The sequence below is a fragment of the Jaculus jaculus genome, chromosome 1 (genome assembly GCF_020740685.1).
Source record: "Jaculus jaculus isolate mJacJac1 chromosome 1, mJacJac1.mat.Y.cur, whole genome shotgun sequence".
NCBI classification, from domain to species: Eukaryota; Metazoa; Chordata; class Mammalia; order Rodentia; family Dipodidae; genus Jaculus; species Jaculus jaculus.
Genome location: NC_059102.1, coordinates 104,008,406 through 104,034,651, shown reverse-complemented (window position 1 = coordinate 104,034,651; position 26,246 = coordinate 104,008,406). Strand labels below are relative to the sequence as shown.

The following is a 26,246-nucleotide window of genomic DNA, read 5'->3' as shown; positions in this document are numbered from 1 at the left end:
TCAGTGTCTGGGGCCCTGGTGTGCCAATTCTCTCACTGTCTCTCTCTCAAATAAGAAAAAAATAATAATAATAATAATAAAATACTCTTAGCCAGGTATGGTGGCACATGCCTTTAATCCCAGCACTTGGGAGGCAGAGGTAGGATGACTGCTGAGAGTTCGAGGCCACCCCGAGACTACATAGTGAATTCCAGATCAGGCTGGGTTAGAGTGAGACTGTACCTTGAAAAACCAATAAATTGATTAATTAATTAATGCTGTGAGTTCAAGGCCAGACTACAGAGTGAGTTCCAGGTCAGCCTGTGCTACAATGAGATCCTACTTGGAAAAAGAAAAGAAAAGAGAAAGAGAAGGAAAAAGAGGAGAAAGAGAAAGAAATCCTCTGCACTTGACAGCAGCTAGCACAGCAGCTTCCAGGCCTAGGGTGCTGGGAATTCCCTAGTGCCTACCAGCAGCTATGCCATAGCTCCCAAGTCTGGTGGTGTGATTCAGATGTCCCCTATAAACTCCCGAAAGCTAGGTCCCCAGCTAGTGGCAATTTCAGCATCAGAGCCTACTACAGGTGATGTATTGTTGGGGGCGGGCTTATAGGTGTCATAGCCAGCTTCCCCTTGCCAGTGTTTGGCACACTCTCCTGCTGCTGTTGTCCACCTGATGTTGGCCAGGAGGTGATGTCCACCCCTCTGCTCCTGCCATCCTTTTTACTTCCATCATGGAGTCTGTAAGCCAAAATAAACCCTTTCCTCCAACAAGTTGCTCTTGGCCAGGTGTTTTCTGCCAGCAACACGAAGCTGACTGCAACAGGTGTCAAGTTAAGTTCCTTCTGTTACTGCTTCTACCACAGTCATTGCTCCGGTATGATTGCTGCCACTGCTCTTGTGTCCCTCCCTCTGCCACTGTCAAGGCTGCACAGCTCCTCAGCTCTACACAGTCTTGTGACTCCACCTCTTCTGTCAGAAGCTTCTCACTTCCCATTGCTGGCTCACTCTGCCCTATGAAAGCAAGGAAAGAAAAAACACACTTAAGACATGTAATGCTACAGTACCAGAGAAGAAGCTCCGGAAGGTATCTTCCAGGGACTCACTTGCTTACATAGAAAGAAAATGTATGTTTTCACCCCAGAAAACTTCATGCAAAGAAAGATTTGTGCATATACTATTCATGACATTGACCCTTCTTTCTCCCCCAAACAGGGTCTCTCTCTAGCCTCAGCTGACCTGGAACTCACTTTGCAGCCCAGGCTGTCCTCAAACTCATGGTAATCCTCTACCTCAGCATCCCAAGTGCTGGGACTAAAGGTGTGTGCACCACAACTGGATTCTTTTTTATATGTTTTATTTTTATTTATTTATGAAAGAGAGAGAGAGAATGGGTTGCCAGGTCCTCTAGCCACTGTGAATGAACACCAGACACATGAGCCACCATGCACATCAAGCTTACACACGTTCTGGGGAATTGAACCTGGGTCCTTAGGCTTCGCAGGCAAGCACCTTAACCTCTAAGCCCTCTCTCCAGCCCACAACTGGCTTCTTACAATCTTTTGATAGTTTGTTTTGTTTTTAAAGGTGGGGTCTTGCTATAGCCCATCTGACCTGGAATTCATGTGGTGGTTTGAATGGATAGTCCCCCAATAGATTCAGGAGTTTTAGTCATGCTTCTTCGATTTCCAGCTACCTGGCTAGAGGTGTGGGGGTAGGTTTGGAATTCCAATCCAAAGATATACAAAGTGCTTGAGTTCTTCCTGAGGTTCCTGAAGTATGCTTGCTTGTGATGCTGCTGGTGGGTTTGGTTTTTCTCTATGCATGGACCTGTGAAAAAGAGCCAGCTTCTTCTGCCATTATGGAACTTCCCCTGGATCTGGAAGGTTCAAATAAATTCTTTTCCTCCCATAACTTATGCCTTGTTTAGAAGTTTATCCCAACAATATGAAGCTATGACAGTCTTGCTGTAACCCAGACTGACCTGGAATTCATTATGTAGTGTCAGGATGGCCTTGAACTCATGGCAATCCTACTTCTGCCTCGTGAGTGCTGGGATTAAACATATGCACCACCACAACTGGCATAGAAAGAGAGAGAATTATAGGTTGATATTGTATATATGTAAGTACAGTGATTGAGATGGGGAGGTAATATGATGGAGAATGGAATTTCAAAGGGGAAAGTGTCAGGGGGGGGGAGGGAATTACCATGGGATATTTTTTATAATCATTGAAAATGTTAATAAAAATTTTTAAATTAAAAAAAAAAAGAGAGAAAATTGGCACATCAAGGACTCTAGCTACTGCAAACAAACTTCAGACACATGCACCACCTTGTGCATCTGGTTTTACATGGGTACTAGGGAATTGAACATGGGTCAGTAGGCTTTGCAGGCAAGCACCTTAACAAAACAAAACAAGGGGGCTGGCACGATGGTTTAGCAGTTAATGCACTTGTTGGCAATGCCAAACAAAGTGAGGGAGAATAGCAGAAAGCTAGCTCCTTTTAGGCAGTTTCAGTTAGAGATTGAGGCCTGGAGAAAACCAGGTGATGCCACCCCACATGACACCTCATCCTGACATAAGAAGGGAACTCTTGGCAGAAATGGAACTCACATGCTGGACAGATGGCTTAGCGGTTAAGATGTTTGCCTGTAAAGCCAAAGGATCCCAGTTCTATTCTCCAGGACTCACGTAAGCTAGATGCACAAGGGGGTACATGCATCTGGAGTTCATTTGCAGTGGCTGAAGGCCCTGGCACATCCATTGTCTACCCAACCCTCGCCCCAACTCTTTCTCTCTCTCTTAAATAAATAAATAATAATAAATTACTTTAAAAAAAAAGAAATGGAACTCATGTCTGATCAAGAATGATCTACAAGCCGGGCGTGGTGGCGTATGCCTTTAATCCCAGCACTTGGGAGGCAGAGGTAGGAGGATTGCCATGAGTTCAAGGCCACCCTGAGATGATTGAGATGACAGAGTTAATTCCAGGTCAGCCTGGACCACAGTGAGATCCTACCTCGAAAAACCAAAAAAAAAAAAGAATGATCTACAGTGTCCTCTGCTGTCCACAGTTTAGCTGTTACCTAAATAGATGGCCCAAATAGGCTGGCTCAGGCCGGCTGGCTCTGGGGTCTGTCTTCCAACTCTACAAACCAGCCATGTCTTTCTCCTTGCCTATAAAGGCTGCTGTCTTCTTCCTGTCACTAGCTCAGCCTGGTCCTTTCTGTTCTGCTCTGCTCTCCTGCCTCTCTTCATTTGGCCACAATGACACACTTGAGTCCAGCTTCCTCCTCAAAGCATAAAACTATTTCTTGGTCTGGGAGAATGCTGTTTGCTTTTGCTTCTGCTTTATAGTATGGGGAGACATCGTACTTGATTACATGCATGATTTTCCTCTGGTCTCCTAATCAACCATGTGTGTATTTCCCTTACACCTCAGATCTACCACCTGGGTATTTTTGCTAACTCCAGGTCTGCTACCTGTGTGATTTCTTTAAACGTGAGGTAACCATAAGTGTAACTTTTTTTTTTCAAGGTAGGGTTTCACTCTAGCTCAGGCCGACCTGGAATTCACTATGTAGTCTCAGGGTGGCCTTAAACTCATGGCAATCCTCCTACCTCTGCCTCCTGAGTGCTGGGATTAAAGGTGTGTACCATCACACCTGGCTTGTAACTTTCTTTTTTTTTTTTTTTTTTTTTTGGTTTTTCGAGGTAGGGTCTCACTCTAGCCCAGGCTGACCTGGAACTCATTATGGAGTCTCAGGTTGGCCTCAAACTCACAGCAATCTTCCTACCTCTGCCTCCCGAATGCTGGGATTAAAGGCGTGTGCCACCATGCCCGGCATAACTTTTGTTTTTTAAAAAATTATTTATTTATTTATTTGAGAGAGCTAGAGAAAGAGAGAGAGAGAGAATGGGTACGCCAGGGCTTCCAGCCATTGCAAACAAATTCCAGATGTATGTGCCTCTTTGTGCATCTTGCTTACGTGGGGTCCTGGGGAATGGAACCGAGGTCCTTTGGCTTTGCAGGCAAATGCCTTAACCACTAAGCCATCTCTCCAGCCCCAAGTGTAACTTTCTTCATTATCATTTCTCCTCTGGACTTTCTGGTCTCTGCTTTGATATCTTCCTTCTTATTTTACCTTGAGCCTAACCAGTTGCCCTCATAACTTCCCTCCACAGGAAAGCACAGATGCCACGTGTGTTCCTTGTAAGTCTCCCTTCATATACAACAAAGTTCCATCTTCCGCATGCTTGTAGGCCTACCTCAGTCTTTTCTTGAAAGCCTCAGTTTAACTTCCCTCCACATGATTGCAGCTCTACTCCAGTTTTTCCCCCCAAAAAATACTTCAATTTTTCAAGCTGGGCATGGTGGCGCATGCCTTTAGTTGCAGCACTCAGAAGGCAGAGGTAGGAGGATCACCATGAATTTGAGGCCACCCAGATACTACATAGTAAATATCAGGTCAGCCTGAGCTAGAGTGAAACCATACCTTGAAAAATAAAAACAAAAAAAGCCAGAAACGGGCTGGAGAGATGGCTTAGTGGTTAAGCGCTTGCCTGTGAAGCCTAAGGACCCCGGTTCGAGGCTCGGTTCCCCCAGTTCCCACGTTAGCCAGATGCACAAGGGGGCGCACGCGTCTGGAGTTCGTTTGCAGTGGCTGGAAGCCCTGGCGCGCCCATTCTCTCTCTCTCCCTCTATCTGTGTTTCTCTCTATGTCTGTCACTCTCAAATAAATAAATAAAAAATGAAGAAAAAAAAATTTTTAAAAAGCCAGAAACTACTGCAGGCTCCTGAAATCCTGGCACGCCAACACTAATGCTGCCAGTAAGATGGGAGGCAGAGACAAGACAATTTCTCAGTCATAAACTCATGGCGAGCACACCAAAAAACAGCAAAGAATCCAGAGTGCGAAATTTCCTCAAATGAGGTGGACAGGCAAAGACCAACCCAAAAGTTGTCCACTGACCTCCACTTGAACACCATCAAACACATGCAACCACTCTCAAATAAATAATTTTTGTTCACCAAGCATGATGGCGCATGCCTTTAATCCCAGCACTCAGGAGGCAGAGGTAGGAAGATTGCCATGAGTTCGAGGCCACCCTGAGACTCCATAGTGAATTCTAGGTCAGCCTGGGCTAGAGGGAGACCCTACCTCGAAAAACAACAAAAAAAAATTTTTTTTGTTTTTGTTTTTGTTTTTTTCGAGGTAGCATTTTACTCTAGTCCAGGTTGACCTGGAATGCACTCTGTATTCTCAGGGTGGCCTTGAACTCAAGGCAATCCTCCTACCTCTGCCTCCTGAGTGCTGGGATTAAAAGTGTGCACCACCATGCCCATCTTAAAAAAAAAAAAAAAAATTTAAGGTAGGGTCTCACTTTAGCCCAGGCTGACCTGGAATTCACTATATATTCCCAGGATGGCCTTGAACTCACAGTGATCCTCCTACCTCTGCCTCTTGAGTGCTGGAACTAAAGTTCCCATATCCATACCTGGCTCCACAGCGTTTATTTAATCAAGCAAGTTTGAGAGACTATCACAGCCAAGAGAAGCCTTAGGAGACTATATGTACTGTGCTAGCATGAATGGGTTCCTGGCACAGAAAAAAAGGATAAAGGTAAAACCTAAGGAAATTTCTAGAAAATGTAGACATTAGTCAATGATCATGCATCAAAACTGACTCATTAATTGTAACAAATGAACCATATAATATATAATATTACTAATAGGGGAAGGTTAGGAATGTAGCTCAGTGGATAAAATGATTGCCTAGGATACACAATGTCCTGGGTTTAGTTCTGAGCCCTTCACATATAAAATAATAATCAATAATAATAATAGATGAAACTCAGTATGGGGTATGGGTATATGGAAACATCTTCATAAATTTCCTGTAACTAAAAATAAAATTGGGGGCAGAAGAGATGGCTTAGCAGTTAAAGTGCTTGCCTGAGAAGTCTAATGACCCAGGTTTGTAGTTTGTTTGCAGTTGCTGGAGTCCCTGTTGGGTCCACTCACTCTCTTTATCTGCCTCTTCCTCTCTCTCTCTCTCTCTCTCTCTCTCTCTCTCTCCCCCTCTTTCAAATAAATAAATAATTTTTTTTCAAAGTAGGGTCTCACTTTAGTCCAGGCTGACCTGGAATTCACTATGTAGTCTCAGGGGGGCTTTGACCTCTTGGCAATCTTCTTACATCTATTTCTCAAGTGCTGTGACTAAAGGCATGTGCCACCATTCCTGGTTCCTAAATAAATAAATTTAAAAAAAATTTTTTAGGTTTATTTTTATTTACTTATTTGAGAGTGACAGACAGAGAAAGAGGCACAGAGAGAGAGAGAGACAGAGAGAGAGAGAGAGCGTGCACCAGGGCCTCCAGCCACTGCAGATGAATTCCAGATGTGTGCGCACCCTTGTGCATCTGGCTAACGTGGGTCCTGAGGAATCGAGCCTCGAACTGGGGTTCTTAGGCTTCACAGGCAAGCGCTTAACCGCTAAGCCATCTCTCCAGCCCTAAATAAATAAAATTTAAATATTAAAATAAAATTGTTCTAAATCCAACTTGTTGGCACAGGCCTGTAACCCCAGCACAAGAAATTAGGAGTTTGAGGCCAACCTGGGCTACACACATGGAGACACTACCTTAAAAAAAAAAAATAGTCAATGGGCATGGTGGCACACACCTTCAATCCCAGCACTCATGAGACTGAGTTCAAGGCCAGCCTAGAGTAGAGTGAGACATTGCCAAAAAAGTCAAGTAATTTATCCATAGTAGTAAAATCTCAGTGTTTGGAGACCAACCCAAATGGTTTCAACCTTGTTTTGTTTTTGTTTTTTCATTACATAAAACTCTCCCAACTTTATAACTGCATAGGTATTCATATAATTGTCTAAACATTTTATTTTATTATTTATTTGACACAGAGAGAGAAAGAGGTATTTAGGCAGATAGAGAAAAAGAATGGGGTCTGGAGGGGTGGCTTAGTGATTAAGGCATTTGCCTGCAAAGCCAAAGGAGCCTGGTTCAATTTTCCAGGACCCACGTTAGCCAGATACACAAGGGCGCACCAGGGCCTCTAGCTGCAAACGAACTCCAGATACTTGTGCCCCTTGTGCAGATGGCTTATGTGGGTACTGGGAAATCAAACCTGGGTCCTTAGACTTCTCAGGCAAGAACCTTAACTGCTAAGCCATCTCTCCAGCCCTATAACTGTCTAAATAAATTCCTTAAGTTAAGACAATCTTTTTTTTTTTTTTTGTATATAACATACCATTGGCCTTGAATAGACCAGTTTACTATCCATTGGGCTGGCACATTACAGACTGAGGCAGAAGGACCCCTGGGAGTTTGAGGGCAATCTAGGCTATATATTGAGTTCCTGACCAGCCTGGACTAGAGACCCTGTTTCAAAACACACAAATAGCCTTGCGTGGTGGCGCATGGCAGAGGTAGAAAGATTATTGTTCAAGGCCAGCCTGACACTACAAGGTGAATTCCAGGTCAGCCTGGGGTAGAGTGAGACCCTACCTCAAAAAAACAACAACAAAAAAAGTTGCTCTCAGAAACTCACAGAGCTTAAGGAACCAGGGTCTTCCAAAACCTTAGCTGGTTGTACCTAAACCATTTGCTTGGACCAACTCCATCAACTCTTCTGAGGCGCCAGATTAGCTTTGTCCAAACTCACTGCTCTCCAAGTGTCCTGTGCTGCCATCTACCGGTATTTAAGGAACATCTTTCTCCCCTCTTTTATTTTCTCCGAGAAGTCGGAGAGTACTCAGTAACTAGAACATGTACCTGTCACATAATTCGCTCACTACCTATACAAGGCAAATTACCTGCTTTTTCTCTAGCAGTTTAAGCCCCGCCACTAGCCTCGTATCAATACTGTTGCATGTCAAGTATAATCACCCTCGTATTTTCCAGCTGGTGGTGTTTTATTTTCTATTTGTAGGCAGCTATTGGTATATTTTAGATGATTATTTATTTATTTTTAATTTTTTTTCTTTTTTAAAATTTATTTTTTTATTTATTTGAGAGCGACAGACACAGAGAGAAAGACAGATAGAGGGAGAGAGAGAGAATGGGCGCGCCAGGGCTTCCAGCCTCTGCAAACTCCAGACGCGTGCGCCCCCTTGTGCATCTGGCTAACGTGGGACCTGGGGAACCGAGCCTCGAACCGGGGTCATTAGGCTTCACAGGCAAGCGCTTAACCGCTAAGCCATCTCTCCAGCCCTAGATGATTGATTATTTATTTATTTATTTTCGAGGTAGGGATTCACTCTAGTCCAGACTGACCTGGAATTCACTATGTAGTCTCAGAGTGGTTTCGAACTCATGGTGATTCTACCATCTCTGCCTCCCGAGTGCTGGGATTAAAGGTGTGCGCCACCACGCCTGGCTAGATGATTCTTTTGTTAGAGAAATCTATTGCATATACCGTTTCTCTGTGGCTTCTCTTCACACCGCTTTGAGACAGGGTCTTACCTTTTTCTGATTCACTTCAACAGGAACAGACGTGACTTCCTACTGCCCATTCCAGAACCTATGTCTGGCTGCGCAATTCCACAAACCTGAAACCCTACTCCCTATAGTGCCCCATTTTCACATGCCCTCCAAACACTTTGCGCTGCACTGCAAACCCCACAGTAGAGCAAATGCACTTGCTAGGTTAGATCTCCCTTAAAAAAAAAAAAAAAAAAGACTCAAATTCTGCAAGCAGCTCACACTAGCAACAAAACCTCAAGAAGTTGGGCGTGGTGGCTCACTTCTGGAATCCCAGCACTTGGAAGGCAGAAGCAGAGGAATCGCGAGTTGGAGGCCAGTTTATATAGCAAGACAAAAAGAAGAGGAAAGAAGACCTCGAAAGAAAACCTGGGCTGGGCTCGAAGCCTTCAGGCTGGAGCTTTGGCCGGGGTTCTGGTTCCCCAACCCCCGCCCGGATCTGGTCAGTTTGGGCTTGTAGCTGGCCAGCCAAAGCCCCGCCCTTCTAGACCTGTCATCATAGAAGCCGCACGTGGCCGGGGTGGGACCTCAGACGACCTGCAGCCATCGCTTAGCCTCCTCCGCCACCCATTGGGTCCACCGCCGCCAATCACAGCCCGCTGCCCCGGCCGGAGCGTGAGCGCCGGGGTGAGGCGGGCCCGGAGAAGGGGCGGGGGAGGAACGAGGTGGGACGCGGCTCTCGGGGAAAAGGCGTCTAGCGGGGCGGGGGCGGGGGGGTTCGCAGGACTGTACCCCGAGGGGGCGGAGAGAGCGAGAGGAGGGAGGGAACCGGGGGTGGAGCCTTGGGAAAGCGGAGGATCCTGGGGAAATGCAAAGCAGATGAAGGGGGCGGAGTTCCGCGGGGGGGCGTGGCCTCTGCTAGGGAGGAGGAGGAGTCTAAGGGATTAAAGAAACGAGGAAAGGGTACTAGCCCGGGGAAGGTGGGAGCTGGGACAAGGGGGAGGGTGGGCCGGGGCGTTGCGGGGGCGGGGCTCGAACCAAAGGGATGAGGTTTGCTGGCCTTGGCTGCTGCCAAGGGCTGCTCAGTCCCTGCCCCAATCCACTATCTCCTCAAGTGCAGCAGGACCCACGGAACCACAGGTGTGGGGCGGGGTGTGTGTGGAACAAGGGACCAGAAAGGGGGGGTGCGCTTGGGCACACCTGGGGGCGGGGGGAGGGTACCGTCAGGAAAGAGGAGAATTCTGGAGGTTGTCGCTCAGGACGGGGTGACGCGGCGCAGTTGGGGGAGCAGGAGTTGCATTCTCTGTAAGGGCCCTTATGGGGGAAGGGCGCGAGTGCTTTGTGGAGGTGGGAGGTACAATGTTAGGGGGCGGGGTTGCTGTCTGATGTGGAGGCTTGGAGGGAGAGAAGGGGTTTGGAGGAATTGAGGGGGAAAGGGGTCTGTGTGATTGAGAAAGGTCGGTGGTCGTGTGTGTGTGTGTGTGTGTGTGTGTGTGTGTGTGTGTAATCACAAGAGGAAGAGAAGATGGGGATGTGGGGCACACCGTGAGGGGAAAGGGTTGTAGGCCCCAGTAGAGGGGGAGACCCTCCCCCCAGTACTTTGAGCAAGTCAGGTTCGGGCATTGTAGGGACTCCGGGAAGACATCTGTGGTCTGTGTTCGAGGAGTGACGGTGCTGGAATCAGTGAGGCAAGAAGCCAGGCTGGTGCTCTTGGCTGCTCCGCTCTGAACTCCACCTTCTGGCCAGGGCACACATACGGCAAGCAAGTCCTGCTCTCCATTGGCGCTGGTGTGGCTGTCTCCTTAGTCTCCTGAGGCTGGGATTTCTTTCCCTGACTAGTGTCCCTGGAGACCCTTCTGTCACTGGGTTCCTGGCAACCCCTAAACCTAGTTCCTGTTCCTCGCAGAAGCCTGCCTCGGTCTCTGTTCCCCCCTCCCCCACTTTGCCCTGCCCTTATGCTCTGGGTGTGCTCATTTCCCACTTCCTTCCTCACCCTGGGGCCTGGCCTGGTTCTTGCCCGTCTAGGATCAATGCCCTGTTGGGGACTTTGTCCTCGATGGTCAGAGACCCTGGTAGCCTGCACCAACGCTTAGATCCCACCCCCCATTACTACAACCAAGTTTTCTTGCCAGATAATCCCCCAAGTGACTGGTAGCCACATTTTAGTACTTACCAGAAACCCCAAGACCATCAGAAATTCTGAGGTTCTCTGGGAGGAAGGAAATGTTGAGGGGTACTGAGGGTCTCTGATGTTTATTTAAGAGGTGGGCCACTATTGTAAACCTAACCTGGGACAGGATATAAGGTTCCAGCTCTAGCGAAGGGATGAAAAGATGGTATCTTCCCACGCTCGTGACTTGGAAGTTGATTGTTAGAACTGAGATTGGGGCCTGGTCCTCTTGGGGGCTCCTCTGGTTCCCTGGGAAGACATGATGTAGTGCCAGAGTTCTTTCTGCCTCTGAATTGGCTAGGAGAGGGTGGGAATGGCTTGTCTTCCATACCGTGACTGAATGAGTGTGACAGTGCTGCTGAAAGGGCCCCAAGCTAGCCTCCTCACACAACCACCCAGTAGCTGAAAGTCTAGCAGGGAAGGAGGGGGTGCTGAGGGCAGACAAAGCCATGGGGTAGGATGGGGTAAAGAAGGGCAAGCTGAAGCCTTTCGAGGAGGAGCTGATTGCTATGGCAACAGGGCTTCCCAGACCCTCTCTCTGAGAGGGCGGGCCAGGAGCAGGCTCACTCCAGCTTCCTCAAGACTGGGGCATTTTGTGTGAGTGGGTGGAGCATGAAGAGAAAGGGCATCAGTTTGCTATGCTGAATTTATAGCGTTTCTGCTTTGGTGCCAGCCGCAGGGCATTCAGATGCTGCAGCCCATCTCTGAAGTGGCTGTGAGTACACAACAGAATTATAGGGTCAGTGTTGTAGCAGCCTTAATTGGTCATTGTTTATATGGACCGACCTCCCCCTCCCTCCCTTCTCTCTTTCTCTCTCCCTCTCTGTCTCTCTCTTTCTTTTGAGACAGAGCCTCATATAATCCAGGCTAGCCTCGAATTTACACTGTGTAGCCAAGAATGACCTTGACCTCTTTGATCCTTCTGCTTCCACCTCCCAGGTGCTGGAATTACAAGTGTGCACCACCATGCCTGTCTTAGAACTCTTTATTTTCCGACTTTGGAGATCTGTAGTCAAAGAAGCTGATTTCCCAGGTCTCAGTGAAAGAGCAGGAGTTAGGATCCAGGTTTCCAGTTTGTTGTTCACAAACCCAGGGCCCATTTATTGTTTTCTTCACTAAAGTTTATTGAGTGTCTCTTGTGCCAGATGCTGAGATAATTGGTTATGGGAGAATTAACACACAAAAAAGTTACTCCTTTAATCCCAGCACTTGGGAGGCAGAGATAAAAGGATCACCATGAGTTGGAGGCCACCCTGAGACTACATAGTGAATTCCAGGTCAATATGGACTAGAGTGAGACCCTACCTTGAAAAGCAAAAACAAAAAAAAGGAGGGTGGGGTGGGGCTGGAGAGATGGTGCTTACTTGTGAAGCTTAAGAACACATGCTGAAATCTCCAGGTCCCACATAGCCAGCACAGTGATGCAAACATGCAATGTCGCACATGTGCACAAGGGGGCGCACATGTCTGGAATTCGTTCACAGTGGCTGAAAGGCCCTGGTGCACCTATTCTCTCTCTTTCGCTCTGTCTCTGCTTAACAATAAATAAATAAATAAAACAAAAATTAAAAATAATTTAAAAACAACAAAAAAGTTACTATACTCAGTGAGTTCCCAAAAGAAAAAAAATGTATGTTTATCACTAGGTCAGCCTGGGCTAGAGGGAGATGCTACTTAAAAAATAAATAAAATAAAATAAAGGCAAGGGCTGTAGAAATGGCTCTAGTTAAAGGTACTTGCATGCAAAGCCTAACAGCTGGAGTTTGATTCCTCAGTACCCACATAACATAAAGCCAGTTGCACAAAGTGGCACTGATATCTGGAGCTCATTTGCAGTGGCAGAAGCCCATTTATTTCATTTCATTTCATTTCTCCTGCAAATAAATAAAAATATTTTTACAAAGCCATAATCCCAGCACTTGGAAGGTAAAAGCAAGAGGATTCAGAGTTCATCCTTGGCTATGCAATGAGTTGGAGGTCAGCCTGTAAGACATGAAATCCTTTCTTTTTTTTTTTTTTTTAAATTTGAGAGAAACAGAAAAGGGGGGGGGATATGGGCGTGCCAGGACCTCCAGCCACTGCAAACAAACTCTAGACTCATGTACCACCTTGTGCATCTGGCTTATGTGGGTCATGGGGAATTGAACCTCTGTTCTTTGGCTTTACAGGCAAGTGCTTTAACTGCTAAGCTATCTCTCCAGCCCATGAGATCCTTTCTTGAAAGAAGAAAGAAAGAGGAAAGGGAGGGAGGGAAAGAGGAGGAGGTAGTACTTCATAGAGCATTCTTGTAATGTCAGTACTCCAGAGGAAGAGTGGTAGGAGAGTAACCAAGAGTTCAAGGCCAGCTTGGTATAGATAGCAAATCCCAGGCAAACTAATACATATTGAGATCCTGTCTCAAAGAAACAAAGCAAAAAAAAATCCAAGTTTGATTCTCAACACTTGGGAAGCTGAGGCTAGAAATTCAAGAGTTATAGTCCAATCTGAACTACATGAGGTCCTGTTTTAAAGAAATAAAACATAAAAAAAAGGAATACTTGTAATTCCAGGACTTGGGAGGCTAAAGCAAGGGGATTATAAATTCAAGGCCAGCCTGAACTACACAGCAAGTTCCAGGACAGCCTTGATTACACAGCAAGATCCTATCTCAAAAAAAGAAAACAGGGACTGGGAAGATGGCTCGGTGGTTAAAGGTACTTGGTTTCAAAGCCTGCCAGCCCATGTTTAATTCCCCAAGCATCCACAGAAAGCTTGATACAAAAAGTGGCACAATTATCTGTCATTCGTTTGCAGCAAGAGACCCTCTCATACACAAATCAATAAACAAACAAATAAATAAATTAGAACGTCAACAATAAGGCAAAGTAAGTTAAGCCAGGTAAGTATGACTTCATGATTGTACCATGCTACTTTTTCCACCCTCTTTTTAAAGTACTTTATTTTATTTTATTTACTTGAGAGAGATCATGCTATTTTTCAGGGCACACTGAGGCCTGGAACATCTTTGGTCCTTCCCACCTTTACTAGTGCTCCTTTGACCTTGTAGGAAACTACAGCTTGGGTATGTATGGTAGTGGCAGTAAGACAAAACAAGGTGAGGTTGCTAAGAGTTTATTTTTCTACAATCTTCAGTGTGTCTTTCTACTAAGCATTTACCAAAGCAACTGGGTTCTTATGTTGATACTCAGGAATTTTGTTTAGGGTTTTGAGAATTTCCTTAATCCTTAGTATTAGGGAATCTGTAAGGAAGTCAGTCTAAGAGAACTGGGTTTCCTACATTGTCTGACGTAAGGAAAAGGAAACCTACACCTGTTACTTGCTTCTTTCTGATTGTAGAGCACAAAAAGGAAACAGAGGAAGGGGAGGGTGGGGGAATCTCACAACACAAGCAAGGCAAAACTGAGGTCCTTAAGACTTAGGCGGCCTCTAAACCATGGACAGATGAACTTTATAAAAAAAAATTTTAGAAAAAATATTTTAGGGCTGGAGGGATGGCTTAGTGGTTAAGCACTTGCCTTTGAAGCCTAAGGACCCCAGTTCAAGGCTCAATTCCCCAGGACCCATGTAAACCAGATGCACAAGGTGGCACATGTATCTGGCTGGAGTTTGTTTGCAGTGGCTTGGAGGCCTTGGCACACCCATTCTTTATCTGCCTCTTTCTCTCTGTCTCTCTCAAATAATTAAGTTAAAAAATATTTTATTTATTTGAGAGGAAGAGAAAGAGACACACAGAGAGAGGTGGGGGGGGGGGGAATATATATGGGTGTGCCAGGGCCTTTAGCCACTGAAAATGAACTCTAAGACGCATGTGCTACCATGTGCATTTTAGCTTATGTGAGTACTGGGAAATGGAACCTGGGATCCGTAGGCTTCACAGGTAAGCACCTTAACAGCTAAGCCATCTCTCCAGCCCTGAACAACGTTTTGTTCTGGTGTTTATATCCTGCTTCTGTGGATTACAGAGGGAAAGGCTGCCTTAGTGGCTACCTGACTGCTGACAAATTCAGAAGCCAAGGTAGACGAGGCTACCTGTTTTCTTAACTGGCCTCCAGCATGGTCTCTCTAAAACGTGTCTTTGATTTTCATTTCATCCATTTACCCAGTAAGAAGACAAAGGTTAGGGATGCTGATTCTGCTGCCACTTAATTTGGCTGGATCTGGGCTGGGCCTGCGGCCCAGTGACTCAAGAGGAGGGTGGCAAGTTTCGAGGGAGCTGTGAGTCATGAAGATGAGCTCTATCTCAGGAGTTGGTCTTGTTTCCCTGACTCTGGGGAAAAGGGCTTCTATCCCATTTCCTAGAGTGTCCTGCCTCCTTGAACAGAGCAGAGGCCTGTGAACAAAAATAATGCTAGAAAAAGGGATGGGGCAGCCTGACCTCAGAGCTGCAAAGAATCAGGCCCAAGTCTGAAATTAAAATGTATCCCTATCTCAGGAGTTTTGGGGACCCATCTAATAAAGACTTAAAAGCCTTAAGAAAAGGAATGAAGCCAACTTCCAGTATGGATGTGGATAAGGTATGACTTTATGTCTTTGCCTTCTCTGGCACGTAGGAAGCTTCCTGGTTCCAACAAGTCCTCTGACTTGGCGCTCTGGTGTTTGGAATGTGGGGAGAGATGAATGCGCTTGGGGATATTGAGGGCTGGGTTTTGGTATGAGAGCAGGCTGACACTTCGGGGGGGGGGTTGTTGCGCTGTGTCTATAAAAGCCCTGGAGTTTCCTATTAACCAAACTTGGAACAGGAAGGGTGGAGAAGGGTTGAGACGTGAGACGTTAAAGTCTTTGAAGGGGTTAAATGGCAGGGCACCGAGTTGCTTGGGACTCGGGCGGATGAGGGGTTAAGGAGATGGGCGGGGTGGCATCAGGTCGGCCTGCCCCCCTTGTGGGCCAATAGGAATTCGCCTCTTGGGGAGGGCGTGGCTCACACTTGAGGTCATGCAGAGGCTGGCCTCCCAGGGCCCAATGAGCATGGTTGCTGGCCAGGGGGGTGTGGTCTGAGGGGGGCGTGGCGGCCGTGGCCTCTGCGGCGGGGGTGGCCGGGCGCTGGGAGGGACGGGCGGCCCCCATCAGCTGGTAGGAAATGGCCTGTGAGTCAGAGGGGCAGCGGAGTCTGCGGCGCGGAGCCGGGGCGGCCCCGGGGAGGGACCGTCGCGGGGAGGGGTGCAACAGCGGCTAGGGGGCTGCGGAGGCCGGGGCCGGCTGGTGTTGCACACGAAGCTGATCAGAGAAGAACCTAGCAGGGCAAAGCTTGCAGCTTGAGCCACCCTTTGTCTGGGTTGGGGCCCGTGGCAGGGAGGACCGGGGGATCCGAGGGGAGGGACCGGGACGGGACGGAAGGGCCGGAGCAGCAGCCAGCGCAGCGGAGCCAATTTGGGAACGGGGTGAGTGTGTGCTAGAAGGGTGAGAGCAGATCTCCGAAGTCCCAGTGGGGTATGGGGCCTGTCCTAGGCTGTGAAGGGGAAAGGCGCCGAGGACAGGCCTGGGAGGTTAAGCAGGGGGTGGTGGTGGTGGGTGGAGGAGTCGTCTCGAACCAGGAGTCCAGGAGCCAAGGTGAGTGTACTGGGCTTCATTGGGGGTGGGGTGGGGCGGGGCGGGGGCTGAGCTCTGTTTCCTCTCCACTAAGAGCGAAGGGGGCTCCAGGCTCGGGGTCAGAGGGTGGGTGAGAACAGAGCTTGACTGTCCTGCTCAGGGTGGTGGTCTGTGGGAACCCTAGCATGTGTGGACACGTATGAGGACAAAATGTAGAACATAGGGTGAGGGAGGAAAGCACATGGATAGAAGTCTTCCTGGAACCCTCCTTGGTCAGGGTAGAAATATGTAACATTAATACTGAAGGGAAGGAGAGAGCAAGCCTCGGAGCTCAACTCGGTACCAGCATCCACTTCTCCCACCTCCCAGGCCTAAGAAGTATATGAGAGGGTGCAAATCCCATGGTATTCTGGGACTTGTTGTTTTTGCTGGCCTTGCTCCCTTGGCATGTTGGGAGCTGTAGTCCCTGAAAGCCACAGCCTGGCACAACTGTTAGTGCCAGCTGTCCCCCCCCCCCCCCGCCCTGCATGAAAGGTGAGGTTTAGTCTATCCTGGCCTGGCCCCCACCCCCAACCTCCACTGCAGTCCTGCCCCATGAGTCAGCTCGAAGCCATGGTCTAAAGCCAGACTGGCTGGGTGGCAGGTGAGTGAGTCTTAGGGTGTCTTTTGACAGGGCAGCAACTAAGAAGACTCTGCACTAATGAGCAGATGCTAGGCGTGCTGGGGTCAAGTAGGGCATCATGTCATCACCTGCCTTCCCCAGGGCAAGGGCTCTAGAGGGCAACTGGGATGACCTGGAAATTGAGGTGCTAAGGACAAGGCTCTTCTTGAATGTGTAAGAGTTGGGTGACAGTTAGGAGGGGTAGAGATGAGAACAGATTGTACCCAGTGCCAGCACAGCCATTGGCAATCTGCCCTTGCCAGCTACCTCACCCACCACAAAACACTAGAATTTTCTTAAGGTTCTCAGTACTAAAGAGGACTCCATGAAATGGAAAAGTGGCGTTAAATGTTGGGAATATGTGTTGTAGGAGAACTTTTCAGTCCCTAAGTGTCAATGTCCCCCTTTTCTCTGCCTCCCACCCCGCCCCCACATCTGTTTTAGTCTCTCTGCTTTCCATCTTGTGGATTTCTCTTGGCACTGTGAGTACTGCTGTCCCTGATCACCAGAACTTGAGTTCTACTTTTCTTTTTCTTCCATTGACTTGTTTTATGCTTTCCCGCATGGAGTTGGGCAGAGGAGGGAGCACCGAGCTGTCCTCAGTCTGACCTGTGGTCAGGAGTGCACATCAGAACTATGGCTGGGTTAGTGGAGGTGTTCATTCTCGGGTGGAGGTCTCATGGAACAGACCTGTTTTGTTCTGGGGTGGAGAGCAGACTTTCTGGAGAGGATGGACTTTAGGGTGGCCAAAGAGGAGGAATAAGGACTTGGGTTGGCACACAGAGGGCATTTCCTTAAGGGGAAAAGGTACTGTGTGTTGTTTGGTTGTGGTTGTATTTTTTGTTTGTTTATTTATTTATTTTTTTTTCTTTTGAGTTTTGGAAGCAAGGCCTCATTCTAGCCCAGGCTATCTTGGAACTCCCTCTGTAGCTGAAACTCAGGGAAGTTCTACCTCAGCCTCCCTAGTGAGCCACCACATAGTTTTTCTTTTGTTTGTTTAGGATTTTAAAAAAATTATTTATTTAGTTAGTTATTTGAGAGAAAAAGACAGAGATTATATAGATAGATAGGGAATATATAGGTGTGCCAGGGCCTCTAGGCACTGCAGATGAACTCCAAATGCATGTGCCTGTGTGTTTGGGTTCTGGGGACTTGACCTGGGTCCTTAGGCTTTGCAGGTAAGTGCCCTAACTTCTAAGTCATCTCTCCAGCCCCCAGAATTTTTTAAATATTTGTTTTTATTCATCTATTTTGAAGCAGAGAGGGGGGATGGGCAAAGCAGGGCCTCTAGCCTCTGCAAATTAATTCCAGACATGTGTACCACTTTGTGCATCTGGCTTTATGTGGTTACTGAGGAATAGAACCAGGGTTGTTAGGCTTTGCAGGCAAATGCCTTAACCACTGACCCATCTCTCCAGCCCCTAGGATTTTTTTTTTTCTTTTTGGTTTCTTGAGGGTTTCACTCTAGTCCAGGCTGACCTGGAATTCACTATGTAGTCTTAGGGTGGCCTCGAACTCATGGCGATCCTCCTCCTCTGTCTCCTGAGTGCTGGGATTAAAGGTGTGCACCACCACGCTCAGCTTCCCAGGGTTTTTTTTAAATAGGGGATCTCACAACACAAGCAAGACTTATGTAGCCTCTAAACCATGGACAAATTAACTTCTTTTTTTAAAAAAAAAAATATTTTCTTTAGCAGGGCGAGGTGGTACATACATTAATCCCAGCACTTGGGAGGTAGTAGGAGGATTGCCATGAGTTTAAGGCCACCAAGACTGCATAGTGAATTCCAGGTCAGCCTAAGCTAGAATGAGACCCTACCTTGAAAAAAAACATATATGTGCGCGTGCACGCGCGCGCACACACACACACACACACACACACACACACACACACATATTGTTTATTTATTTGAGAGAGAAAGAGAAAGAGAGAATATATGGGTGTACCAGGGCCTCTAGCCACTGCTAACGAACTCCAGACACTTGTGCCAACTTGTGCATCTAGCTAATGTGGGTCCTGGGTCCTCAGGCTTTGCTGTCAAGTGCCTTATCTGCTAAGCCATCTCTCCAGCCCAGATTTTTGTTTTCTTTGTAAACAGGATCTTATGTACCAGTCTGCCCTTGAGTTCTCTGTGTAGTCAAGGCTGGCTATGAAGTACTAATTCTCTTGCCTATTGCCTCCCAAGTACTGGGATTGTAGGTGTGTGTTTGGTTTGTTTTGTTGTGTGTTTTGAGGCAAGATCTCACTGTGTAGCTCAGCCTGGTCTTAAATTTGAGCTCCTCCTGTCTCAGCCTCCTCCAGCATTATAGTCATGCACCACCATGCCTGACTACAGGGCAGCATTGACAACAAGTAGCACAGGTTTCTACCTTATGGAAGGCTGGCCTTAAGGACAGCTGGCCTTCAACTTGACAGTTTCTTTATGTGAGTATTGGTTCCTTAGGATGGACTGGTCTGTGAGGACCATTTTGTGCCCTAGCAAAAAAAAAAAAAAAAGGAGTGGGGACGGGAGCTGGAGGGATGGCTTAGCAATTAAAGTGCTTGCCTGCAAAGCCAAAGGACCCAGGTTCGGTTCCCCAGGACCCTACCAGATGCACAAGGTGGCACACGTGTCTGGAATTTGTTTACAGGGACCATTCTCTCTCTTTCACTCTCTCTCTCTCCCTCTGCCTCTTTCTCTCTGTCAAATAAATAAAAATAAAAATTTTTGTTTGTTTTTGTTTTTTGAGATAGGCTTTCACTCTAGTCCAGGCTGACCTGGAATTCACTTTGTAGTGTTAGGGTGACCTCAAACTCCTTCTACCTCTGCCTCCTGAGTGTGGGGATCAAAGGTGGGCGCCACCACACCCAGCTAAAAAATAAAATATTTTCCTTTTAAAAAGCAGTGCTTTGAGCTGGGCGTGGTGGCGCCCACCTTTGATTCCAGCACTTGGGAGGCAGAGGTAGGAGAATCACCATGAGTTCGAGGCCATCCTGAGACTACATAGTGAATTCCAGGTCTGCCTGAGCTAGACTAAAACCCTACCTTGAAAAAACAAAACAAACAGAAAAAGCAGTGCTTTGTGTATTTTGTGTATTGGTTGTGCAGTGGGGGAAGGGCGCAGAGCTGTACTCTACTTCCAGCTGCTTCCAGTAGATTGCCTACTGCTTTCTTATCTTTAGTTAGCAGGGCCTGGGGGAGGGGTGGGCCCTGGAAAGGGCCTCTGACAGCGTTGCTTCCTCCTCCTCTCACCACTTGTTTTCGGGTTTTGGATTTGGATTTGTGGTCTCCTTTAAAGGACAGATTTCTGGGGGCGATTGAGGGCTCAGGGATAAAAGGCTGGCTTTGAGCTAATGTGAGGTTTGTGTGATGGGCTGTGACTGAAAGACCTCTGCCCTTAGCATATTAGGGCGGCACTTGTCCCTTTGGAGATAGACATATATGAAGGAGTTGTGCACCTGGGTAGCCTTGAGTAAGAGAGATGAATTATTACCTTGGCCACCTACTAGCTGGCATTGTCTCTTGGATCTTGGGGGCATCTCATCCCCTATCCAGGACAAGTCTTCAGGATGATGGCCCTGACAAGTGATTCCTCCTGCTTCAACTCATTTCTCACATCTTTATGACATTCAGCCGAGACCCGCCTCTCTGTGCCTCCTCAGGTAGCCTAACTCTACCATCTGGGCCCTGGATCTGAAGCCTGCGCCTTTGGTTTCTGAAGAGCTGGTCACATGGGAGGAGGATGTCCCTAAGTATATGCTATTAGCCTACGTTGTGGGAGGGACCTTGCTGCCCACTGTGGAGATGATGGCTTATACCTGCTCTTCTCTCCTCAGGGTCCGGCTGAGCCCAGGAGCTGCACGTAATGGTGGCAGTCACCTTGCCAGTGCAGTGGGCATGGAGCAGACTGAAAGTTAGGGGAACAAAGCATCAGACAGGAAGAGGGGACGCACGGCTAGGCTTGAGGCCTCTTCTTCGGGGTAAGTTCAGGAAGAGGGAATGAGCGGCAAGTCCAGTAAGAAGGCTGAACTTAACAGGAGGACACTCAGGAGTTCTCTCAGAAGAGCCTCTGAATTCCACTAATCCAGGGGTTCAGACACCTTCACTCCCAGGGGGCCTCAGGATTACCTCTTCAGGCTAACAGAGGGTCTGAAACAGCTGGAAAGAGAAAGACTCACTGAATCCTCTTTTTTTGTCTTCTTTTATACAGATGTCCCCAGACTCCCCAGCCCAGGCCCAGCATAAAGGCCGTGTGGGGGGGCCCCCCTGATCTAAGGGGTGGCTTCATGCGCCACGTGCAGGCGGAGCTGTCTCCATCCTCAGAGCCAGAGGCTGGCCCTTCACAGCCTCCAGTCAGACAGGGGGCCCTCCAGGGTGGCCTGCTCATGGGCTACAGCCCAGCAGGGGGGGTGACATCCCCCGGGGTCTACCAGGTATCCATCTTTTCCCCTTTGGCTGGTGCCTCTGAGCCTCCCAGGGCTCTGAAGCGGCCGGCTTCTCCCACTGAGGGTCCCCGGGAGCTGAAGAGAGGCCCTGGGCAAGGGGCCAGAAAGGGACTGCCCCCTGAAGAACTATCTACTGTGGGACTGTTGGGGCCAGAGGGATTGGGGCTGGGACTGGGTGTGGCCAGCCAGCATTTCTCCCATCATGGCCTCTGTGTTGTGGAACAGAGAGGTAGTGCCACCCCACCTTGGACTTCAGGGGCGCAAAGCCCCCCGTGGCCCCCATCAAATGCTTCCTGCAATACTTTGCACACCAGAGACTGGGTTTTCTCAGATCAAGGGGGACAAGGGTCCGTGGGGGAGTCTCCAGGGCCATCCCCATCAGGCCAGCTGCACACACTTGACACTGATTTGCACAATCTTGCACACATAGGGGGTAAGAGCCCAGTGGCTAGGGTGGGCAATGGGGGCAGCCCCTGGCCTAGGGAGTCCCCTGGCACTGCCAATGGGCACAGTCCCGAGCACACACCCCCTGGCCCTGGACCTCCAGGCCCCTGCCCCACCAAGCGAAGGCTGCTGCCTGCTGGAGAAGCCCCGGATGACAGAGTTGAGGATGAGGGGCCAGCCCCTCGGAGGCGCCGGGGAACCCTGGGTCACCCTCTTGCTGCCAACAGTTCTGATGCCAAAGCCACTCCCTTCTGGAGCCACCTGCTGCCCAGGCCCAAGGAGCCTATTTTGGTAAGACAGTAGACTAGCTCATCTGTTCTTTTTTTTCAAGGTAGGGTCTTGCTCTAGCCCAATCAATAAAGATTTTTTTTTTTTTTTTTGGTTTTCGAGGTAGGGTCTCGCACTATCCCAGGCTGACCTGGAATTCACTATGGTGTCTCAGAGTGGCCTCGAACTCACGGTGATCCTCCTACCTCTGCCTCCCGAGTGCTGGGATTAAAGGCGTGTGCCACCATGCTTGGCACAAGTTTTTTGTTTTTTTTTTTAACGAGTTTTTAAAAAATCTTTACTTAGCCAGGCGTGGTGGCGCACGCCTTTAATCCCAGCACTCGGGAGGCAGAGGTAGGAGGATCACCGTGAGTTCGAGGCCACTCTGAGACACCATAGTGAATTCCAGGTCAGCCTGGGATAGTGCGAGACCCTACCTCGAAAAAAAAAAAAAAAAAAAAAAACCAACTTGTAATGAGTCTCTGCCCCTAAAAATGTATGTGGCTCACCCAGTCTCTTTTTCCAATCTCTCCACTCATAGGACCCAACAGACTGCAGTCCTGTGGGGCGGAGGCTGAAAGGTGCCCGTCGCCTGAAGCTGTAAGTGACCATCTTGTCCCTCTTCCCTGTCCCTGAAAGTGAGGGCAGACAGACATCCTCTTTCCAACACTGTAGTAAGGGAGTCCTAGGTAGTAGCAATAGGTGGAGCTCAAAGACTAGTAGGAGCTTTAGAATATCTCAAACCAACCCATTGTCTGTCCCTTCCCCTACTAGAAGCTCCCTTCGAAGCCTCCAGAGGGGGCCAGGCCTGCTGAGCCCCTCCAGTGCCTCCCCCGTTCCTACCCTTGCTGTCAGCCGTACCCTGCTGGGCAACTTTGAGGTAACTCCTCTCAGACTTTGTGATTGGAAGTTCTTGGGAGGAGTGGGGTGGCAGATAGGTAAGGCAAAGAGTTGGCACTCTTGTCTATCCTCCCTCATACCAGGAATCGTTGCTGCGAGGACGCTTCGCACCATCTGGCCACATCGAGGGCTTCACTGCAGAGATTGGAGCCAGTGGGTCTTACTGCCCTCAGCATGTCACGCTGCCTGTCACTGTCACCTTCTTTGATGTTTCTGAGCAGAATGCCCCGGCCCCCTTCTTGGTATGATGTGACCTCCCAACCCCAAAGTTAGCTCCTCAGAGGAATTGGGTACAGAGGGAAGGGCGAAGGCTATTACATGTTCCTAACCTAGGGAGGAGACAGGGTCATGTGGATGCAATTTTTGTCTGGGGAGGAAGCAAGTCCAAGGTGAGAGGTTGTACAGAGATTAGTGTTAGGGCTCGGGACTCTTCAAGTCCCTACCGTGGCTAATGGTCCATGGTCTTCCCAGGGTGTCGTGGACCTGAATCCCCTGGGGAGGAAGGGTTACAGTGTGCCCAAGGTGGGCACCATCCAAGTGGTGAGTTTGCCCTGGGAGTGGGTGTGGGAAGAGAGGAAAATGGTCCCCAGGCCCTGCCAACCTTGAGTGTCCCTGTCCCCCAGACCTTATTTAACCCCAACCAGACTGTGGTGAAGATGTTCCTCGTGACCTTTGACTTCTCTGACATGCCCGCTGCCCACGTGACCTTCCTGCGCCATCGCCTCTTTTTGGTGCCTGTGGGTGAGGAGGGAAATGCTAGCCCCACCCACCGCCTCCTCTGCTACTTGCTGCACCTCAGGTGAGGACTGGATCCAAGGAGAGACAAGTAGCTCCCTCATAAATGGGATCTCTCCTTGCTCCTGCACCATCTGAATTCTTACTTGGATCACATTGTCTTCCTCCAGGTTCCGGAGCTCCCGCTCAGGCCGCTTAAGCCTGCATGGAGATATTCGCCTGCTTTTTTCCCGCCGGAGCCTGGAACTGGACACAGGGCTCCCCTATGAACTGCAGGCTGTGACTGAGGTCCCCCATAATCCACGCTATTCACCTTTGCCCTGATTGCCAGCACTCTGAACCTAGGTGGGCCAAAAGCCCACTCTTCCTGCTCCATCTTGGACAGGGTACACACGTGGAGAAATGGCAAGAGCCCCTTCCGGCTTGAATTAAAATCCTCGCCGTGCTCCTACCCAAATTGATTATTTGGGTGTTTAAAGCTTCTGATCCTTCCACACCCTGTCCTTCTCTGGGTACTCCATGTGCCTGTCCCCTCCCTTGGGTTTCCCAGGCCAGTTTAGGTAGTAGGGACAAACCAGAGCTGCCCTGAGATTATCCCAAGTTCCCAGGCAAGTTATGCCAGCGTTGCCTCCCTGTCCTGGGCAGGGGCTACTTATTATTTTATTTATTTTTAATTTATAATTTATTCAAATTGGATTGCCTTGTTGACCTCCCAAACCTGATAATTGGCATCACCCCACTCTCAGATATTGCTGCAACCTCAGGAGTTGAGGTTGCTGTAGGGGCAAGGGAGAGCTGCTCTCCCTCAACTGAGGGCAAAGGGTTTATTCCAGAGGGACTGAGTCACTAGCCAAAGACTCAGCTTTCCCCGTCTTTCCCTATTCCCGTTACTTACCCTATCCTCTGACCCACTTTTGAAAGCCAATTTATACGTGTGTGTGCACGCACAAACATGTTTGTGTGGTATGTGTGTGAGAGAAATGTGCATGTATGCACACACACACACACACACACACACAGGGCTTAATCGCCCCTCACTTAGGGCTTCAAGACTTAGTTGTCACTCTCCTCCTGCCTGTGTCTCCTTCCTTTGGGGTCCTGACTGAGGAAGGTGTCTAGGGACAGAGTCAGGGCGTAAGGACTGGGGTGCCTCCTCTCACCTGGCCAGACTCTGACCCACCTACCTCAGCTGGGGTGAGGGGCACCCCTCAAACTCAGTCATGTGGTTCCCAGTTATCCCATTCCCCACTCCAGACTCTGACCTAGCCTTAGCCCTTCATTCTTGGGGCTTGGCTGAGGGGAACAAGCATTTGCTAAAACTTGAAAAAACAAAAACAGGAAAAATTGTACCTGGTACATTTTTTTTTTAGAAAAAAATAAAAAGGAAGAATAAATTCTTGTTTGGAAACTTGAACTGAGCTCTACTTTTTCTGTTTAGGTGTGAATGGGGAATGAGGGAATGAAGGCCCAAAGTGGAACTGGAACTCTCCCCTTTCTGAAGTCTTAGGCTAGGTCTGGTTGATTCTTGGTGCATAGTCTTGTTCTTTTCAGATTATAAGGTGTCACAGTCAGCTTCAAATTGCTGGTAGAAAACACTCAACCAAGAGCAGCTTGTTGAGGAAAGGGTTTATTTTGGCTTAAAGACTTCAGGGGAAGCTCCACCATGGCAAGGAAAAAATGATGGCATGAGCAGAGGGTGGACATCACCTCCTGGGCAACGTCAGGTAGACAATAGCAGCAAGAAAGTATGCCAAACATTGGCAAGGGGAAGCTGGTTTTAACGTCCATATGCACATCCACAATACACTTGCCTCCAAGAGGCTGTAATTCCCAAAATGCTTCCAGCTGGGACCTAGCATTCAGAACACACAAATTTATGGGGGACATGTGCATCAAACCACCACATAAGGGTACTGGTGGCAGATAGTTTAGTTATAGAAGCTAAACTCTATGGATCTGGCTTCTTAGACTGGTTCTTCAAGTGACTTAAACCCCTCAGAACTTCAGTGCCTTCGTATGTAAAATAAGGATGGAGATTACACAGGCCTCTTAAAGGAAACCATAGCATTAGGGACATGTTCAAAGTGACATGCTCCAGACAAAATGGAAGGCTGAGGCTGATTTTGGGGACTTTTATGTAAGGACCAGGCCTGACAGTCTCTGGTTCAAATGTGGAAAGAGCTGTTGATGCCTTGGGAAAGGACAGGAGGGAAAAATCTCTGGCCAATCATAGGCAAAGTTAGGCACAGTTACCATGCCAATGAGAATGGGGGTCAGTCCCCAAAGGGAGAGCTGGGCGGAACAGCAGCTGAACTCTACCAGAGAATGTCACTATGGCAACGAGTCAGCTCCGATCCACAGGTCGCTACTGTGACAGATGGGGCAGTGTTTCGAACTGGAGGGTAAACAGAGTCACGGAGGTGGGGAAAAGAACACGGTGTCTCTGGACCATTTGCATGTGGAATGCTGCGTCCTTTCCTACCACGTTGCCCCGGATCGTGGTTCTTGAGAAGCACAACCAACTTGCGACCCTGGGCCCTCTCTTGAAAGTCTGCATTTCCCGGGGAACAACCTGACCGGCGCTCAGCGCCGAAGTGCCGATTGGGTGAGCGTGGGGTGCGGGGCGGGGCGGGCGGCGGAAGTGCGTCTGGGGGAGCGGCGCTGCGGGAGGAACGGCTCGGCTGCGCGC

At 48.6% G+C, this 26,246-nt stretch overlaps 1 protein-coding gene and 1 long non-coding RNA gene across 9 annotated transcripts; one reads left to right on the top strand and one right to left on the bottom strand.

Annotated features, from left to right (window-relative positions):
- Positions 1 to 681: 681 nt before the first annotated feature.
- LOC123454685 lies at positions 682 to 2,021 on the bottom strand. The gene is made up of 3 exons (XR_006633442.1): positions 1,963 to 2,021; positions 1,675 to 1,808; positions 682 to 992 (listed from the first exon to the last, which is right to left on the bottom strand). It is a non-coding gene; the product is annotated as an uncharacterized LOC123454685 (long non-coding RNA).
- A 7,418-nt stretch (positions 2,022 to 9,439) lies between these two features.
- Positions 9,440 to 24,971, top strand: Fam214b (family with sequence similarity 214 member B). Of its 8 annotated transcripts, none has more exons than XM_045133444.1 (10): positions 9,440 to 9,568; positions 20,429 to 20,518; positions 20,603 to 20,746; positions 20,977 to 21,946; positions 22,464 to 22,522; positions 22,697 to 22,802; positions 22,906 to 23,064; positions 23,294 to 23,362; positions 23,446 to 23,621; positions 23,728 to 24,971. In XM_045133444.1, exons 4-10 carry the CDS (start codon positions 21,053 to 21,055, stop codon positions 23,879 to 23,881), a joined length of 1,617 nt encoding a protein of 538 aa, XP_044989379.1. In that variant the 5' UTR covers positions 9,440 to 9,568; positions 20,429 to 20,518; positions 20,603 to 20,746; positions 20,977 to 21,052; the 3' UTR covers positions 23,882 to 24,971. The 8 variants fall into 8 exon arrangements, with proteins under 8 accessions (XP_044989379.1, XP_004658405.1, XP_044989410.1 ...); XM_045133475.1 differs by lacking the exon at positions 9,440 to 9,568 and adding an exon at positions 15,768 to 15,976 and having other exon boundaries at positions 23,467 to 23,621; XM_045133441.1 differs by lacking the exon at positions 9,440 to 9,568 and adding an exon at positions 15,770 to 15,976.
- Positions 24,972 to 26,246: the final 1,275 nt, after the last annotated feature.

What these genes read in the sequence shown, in the direction of transcription:
- Fam214b (XM_045133444.1), top strand. Translation starts at nt 21,053, where the DNA reads ATGCGCCACGTGCAGGCGGAGCTGTCTCCATCCTCAGAGCCAGAGGCT. An exon ending in ATGCCCCGGCCCCCTTCTTG is followed by an intron (nt 23,065 to 23,293) that starts GTATGATGTGAC and finishes TGGTCTTCCCAG; the next exon opens with GGTGTCGTGGACCTGAATCC. An exon ending in TGCTACTTGCTGCACCTCAG is followed by an intron (nt 23,622 to 23,727) that starts GTGAGGACTGGA and finishes GTCTTCCTCCAG; the next exon opens with GTTCCGGAGCTCCCGCTCAG.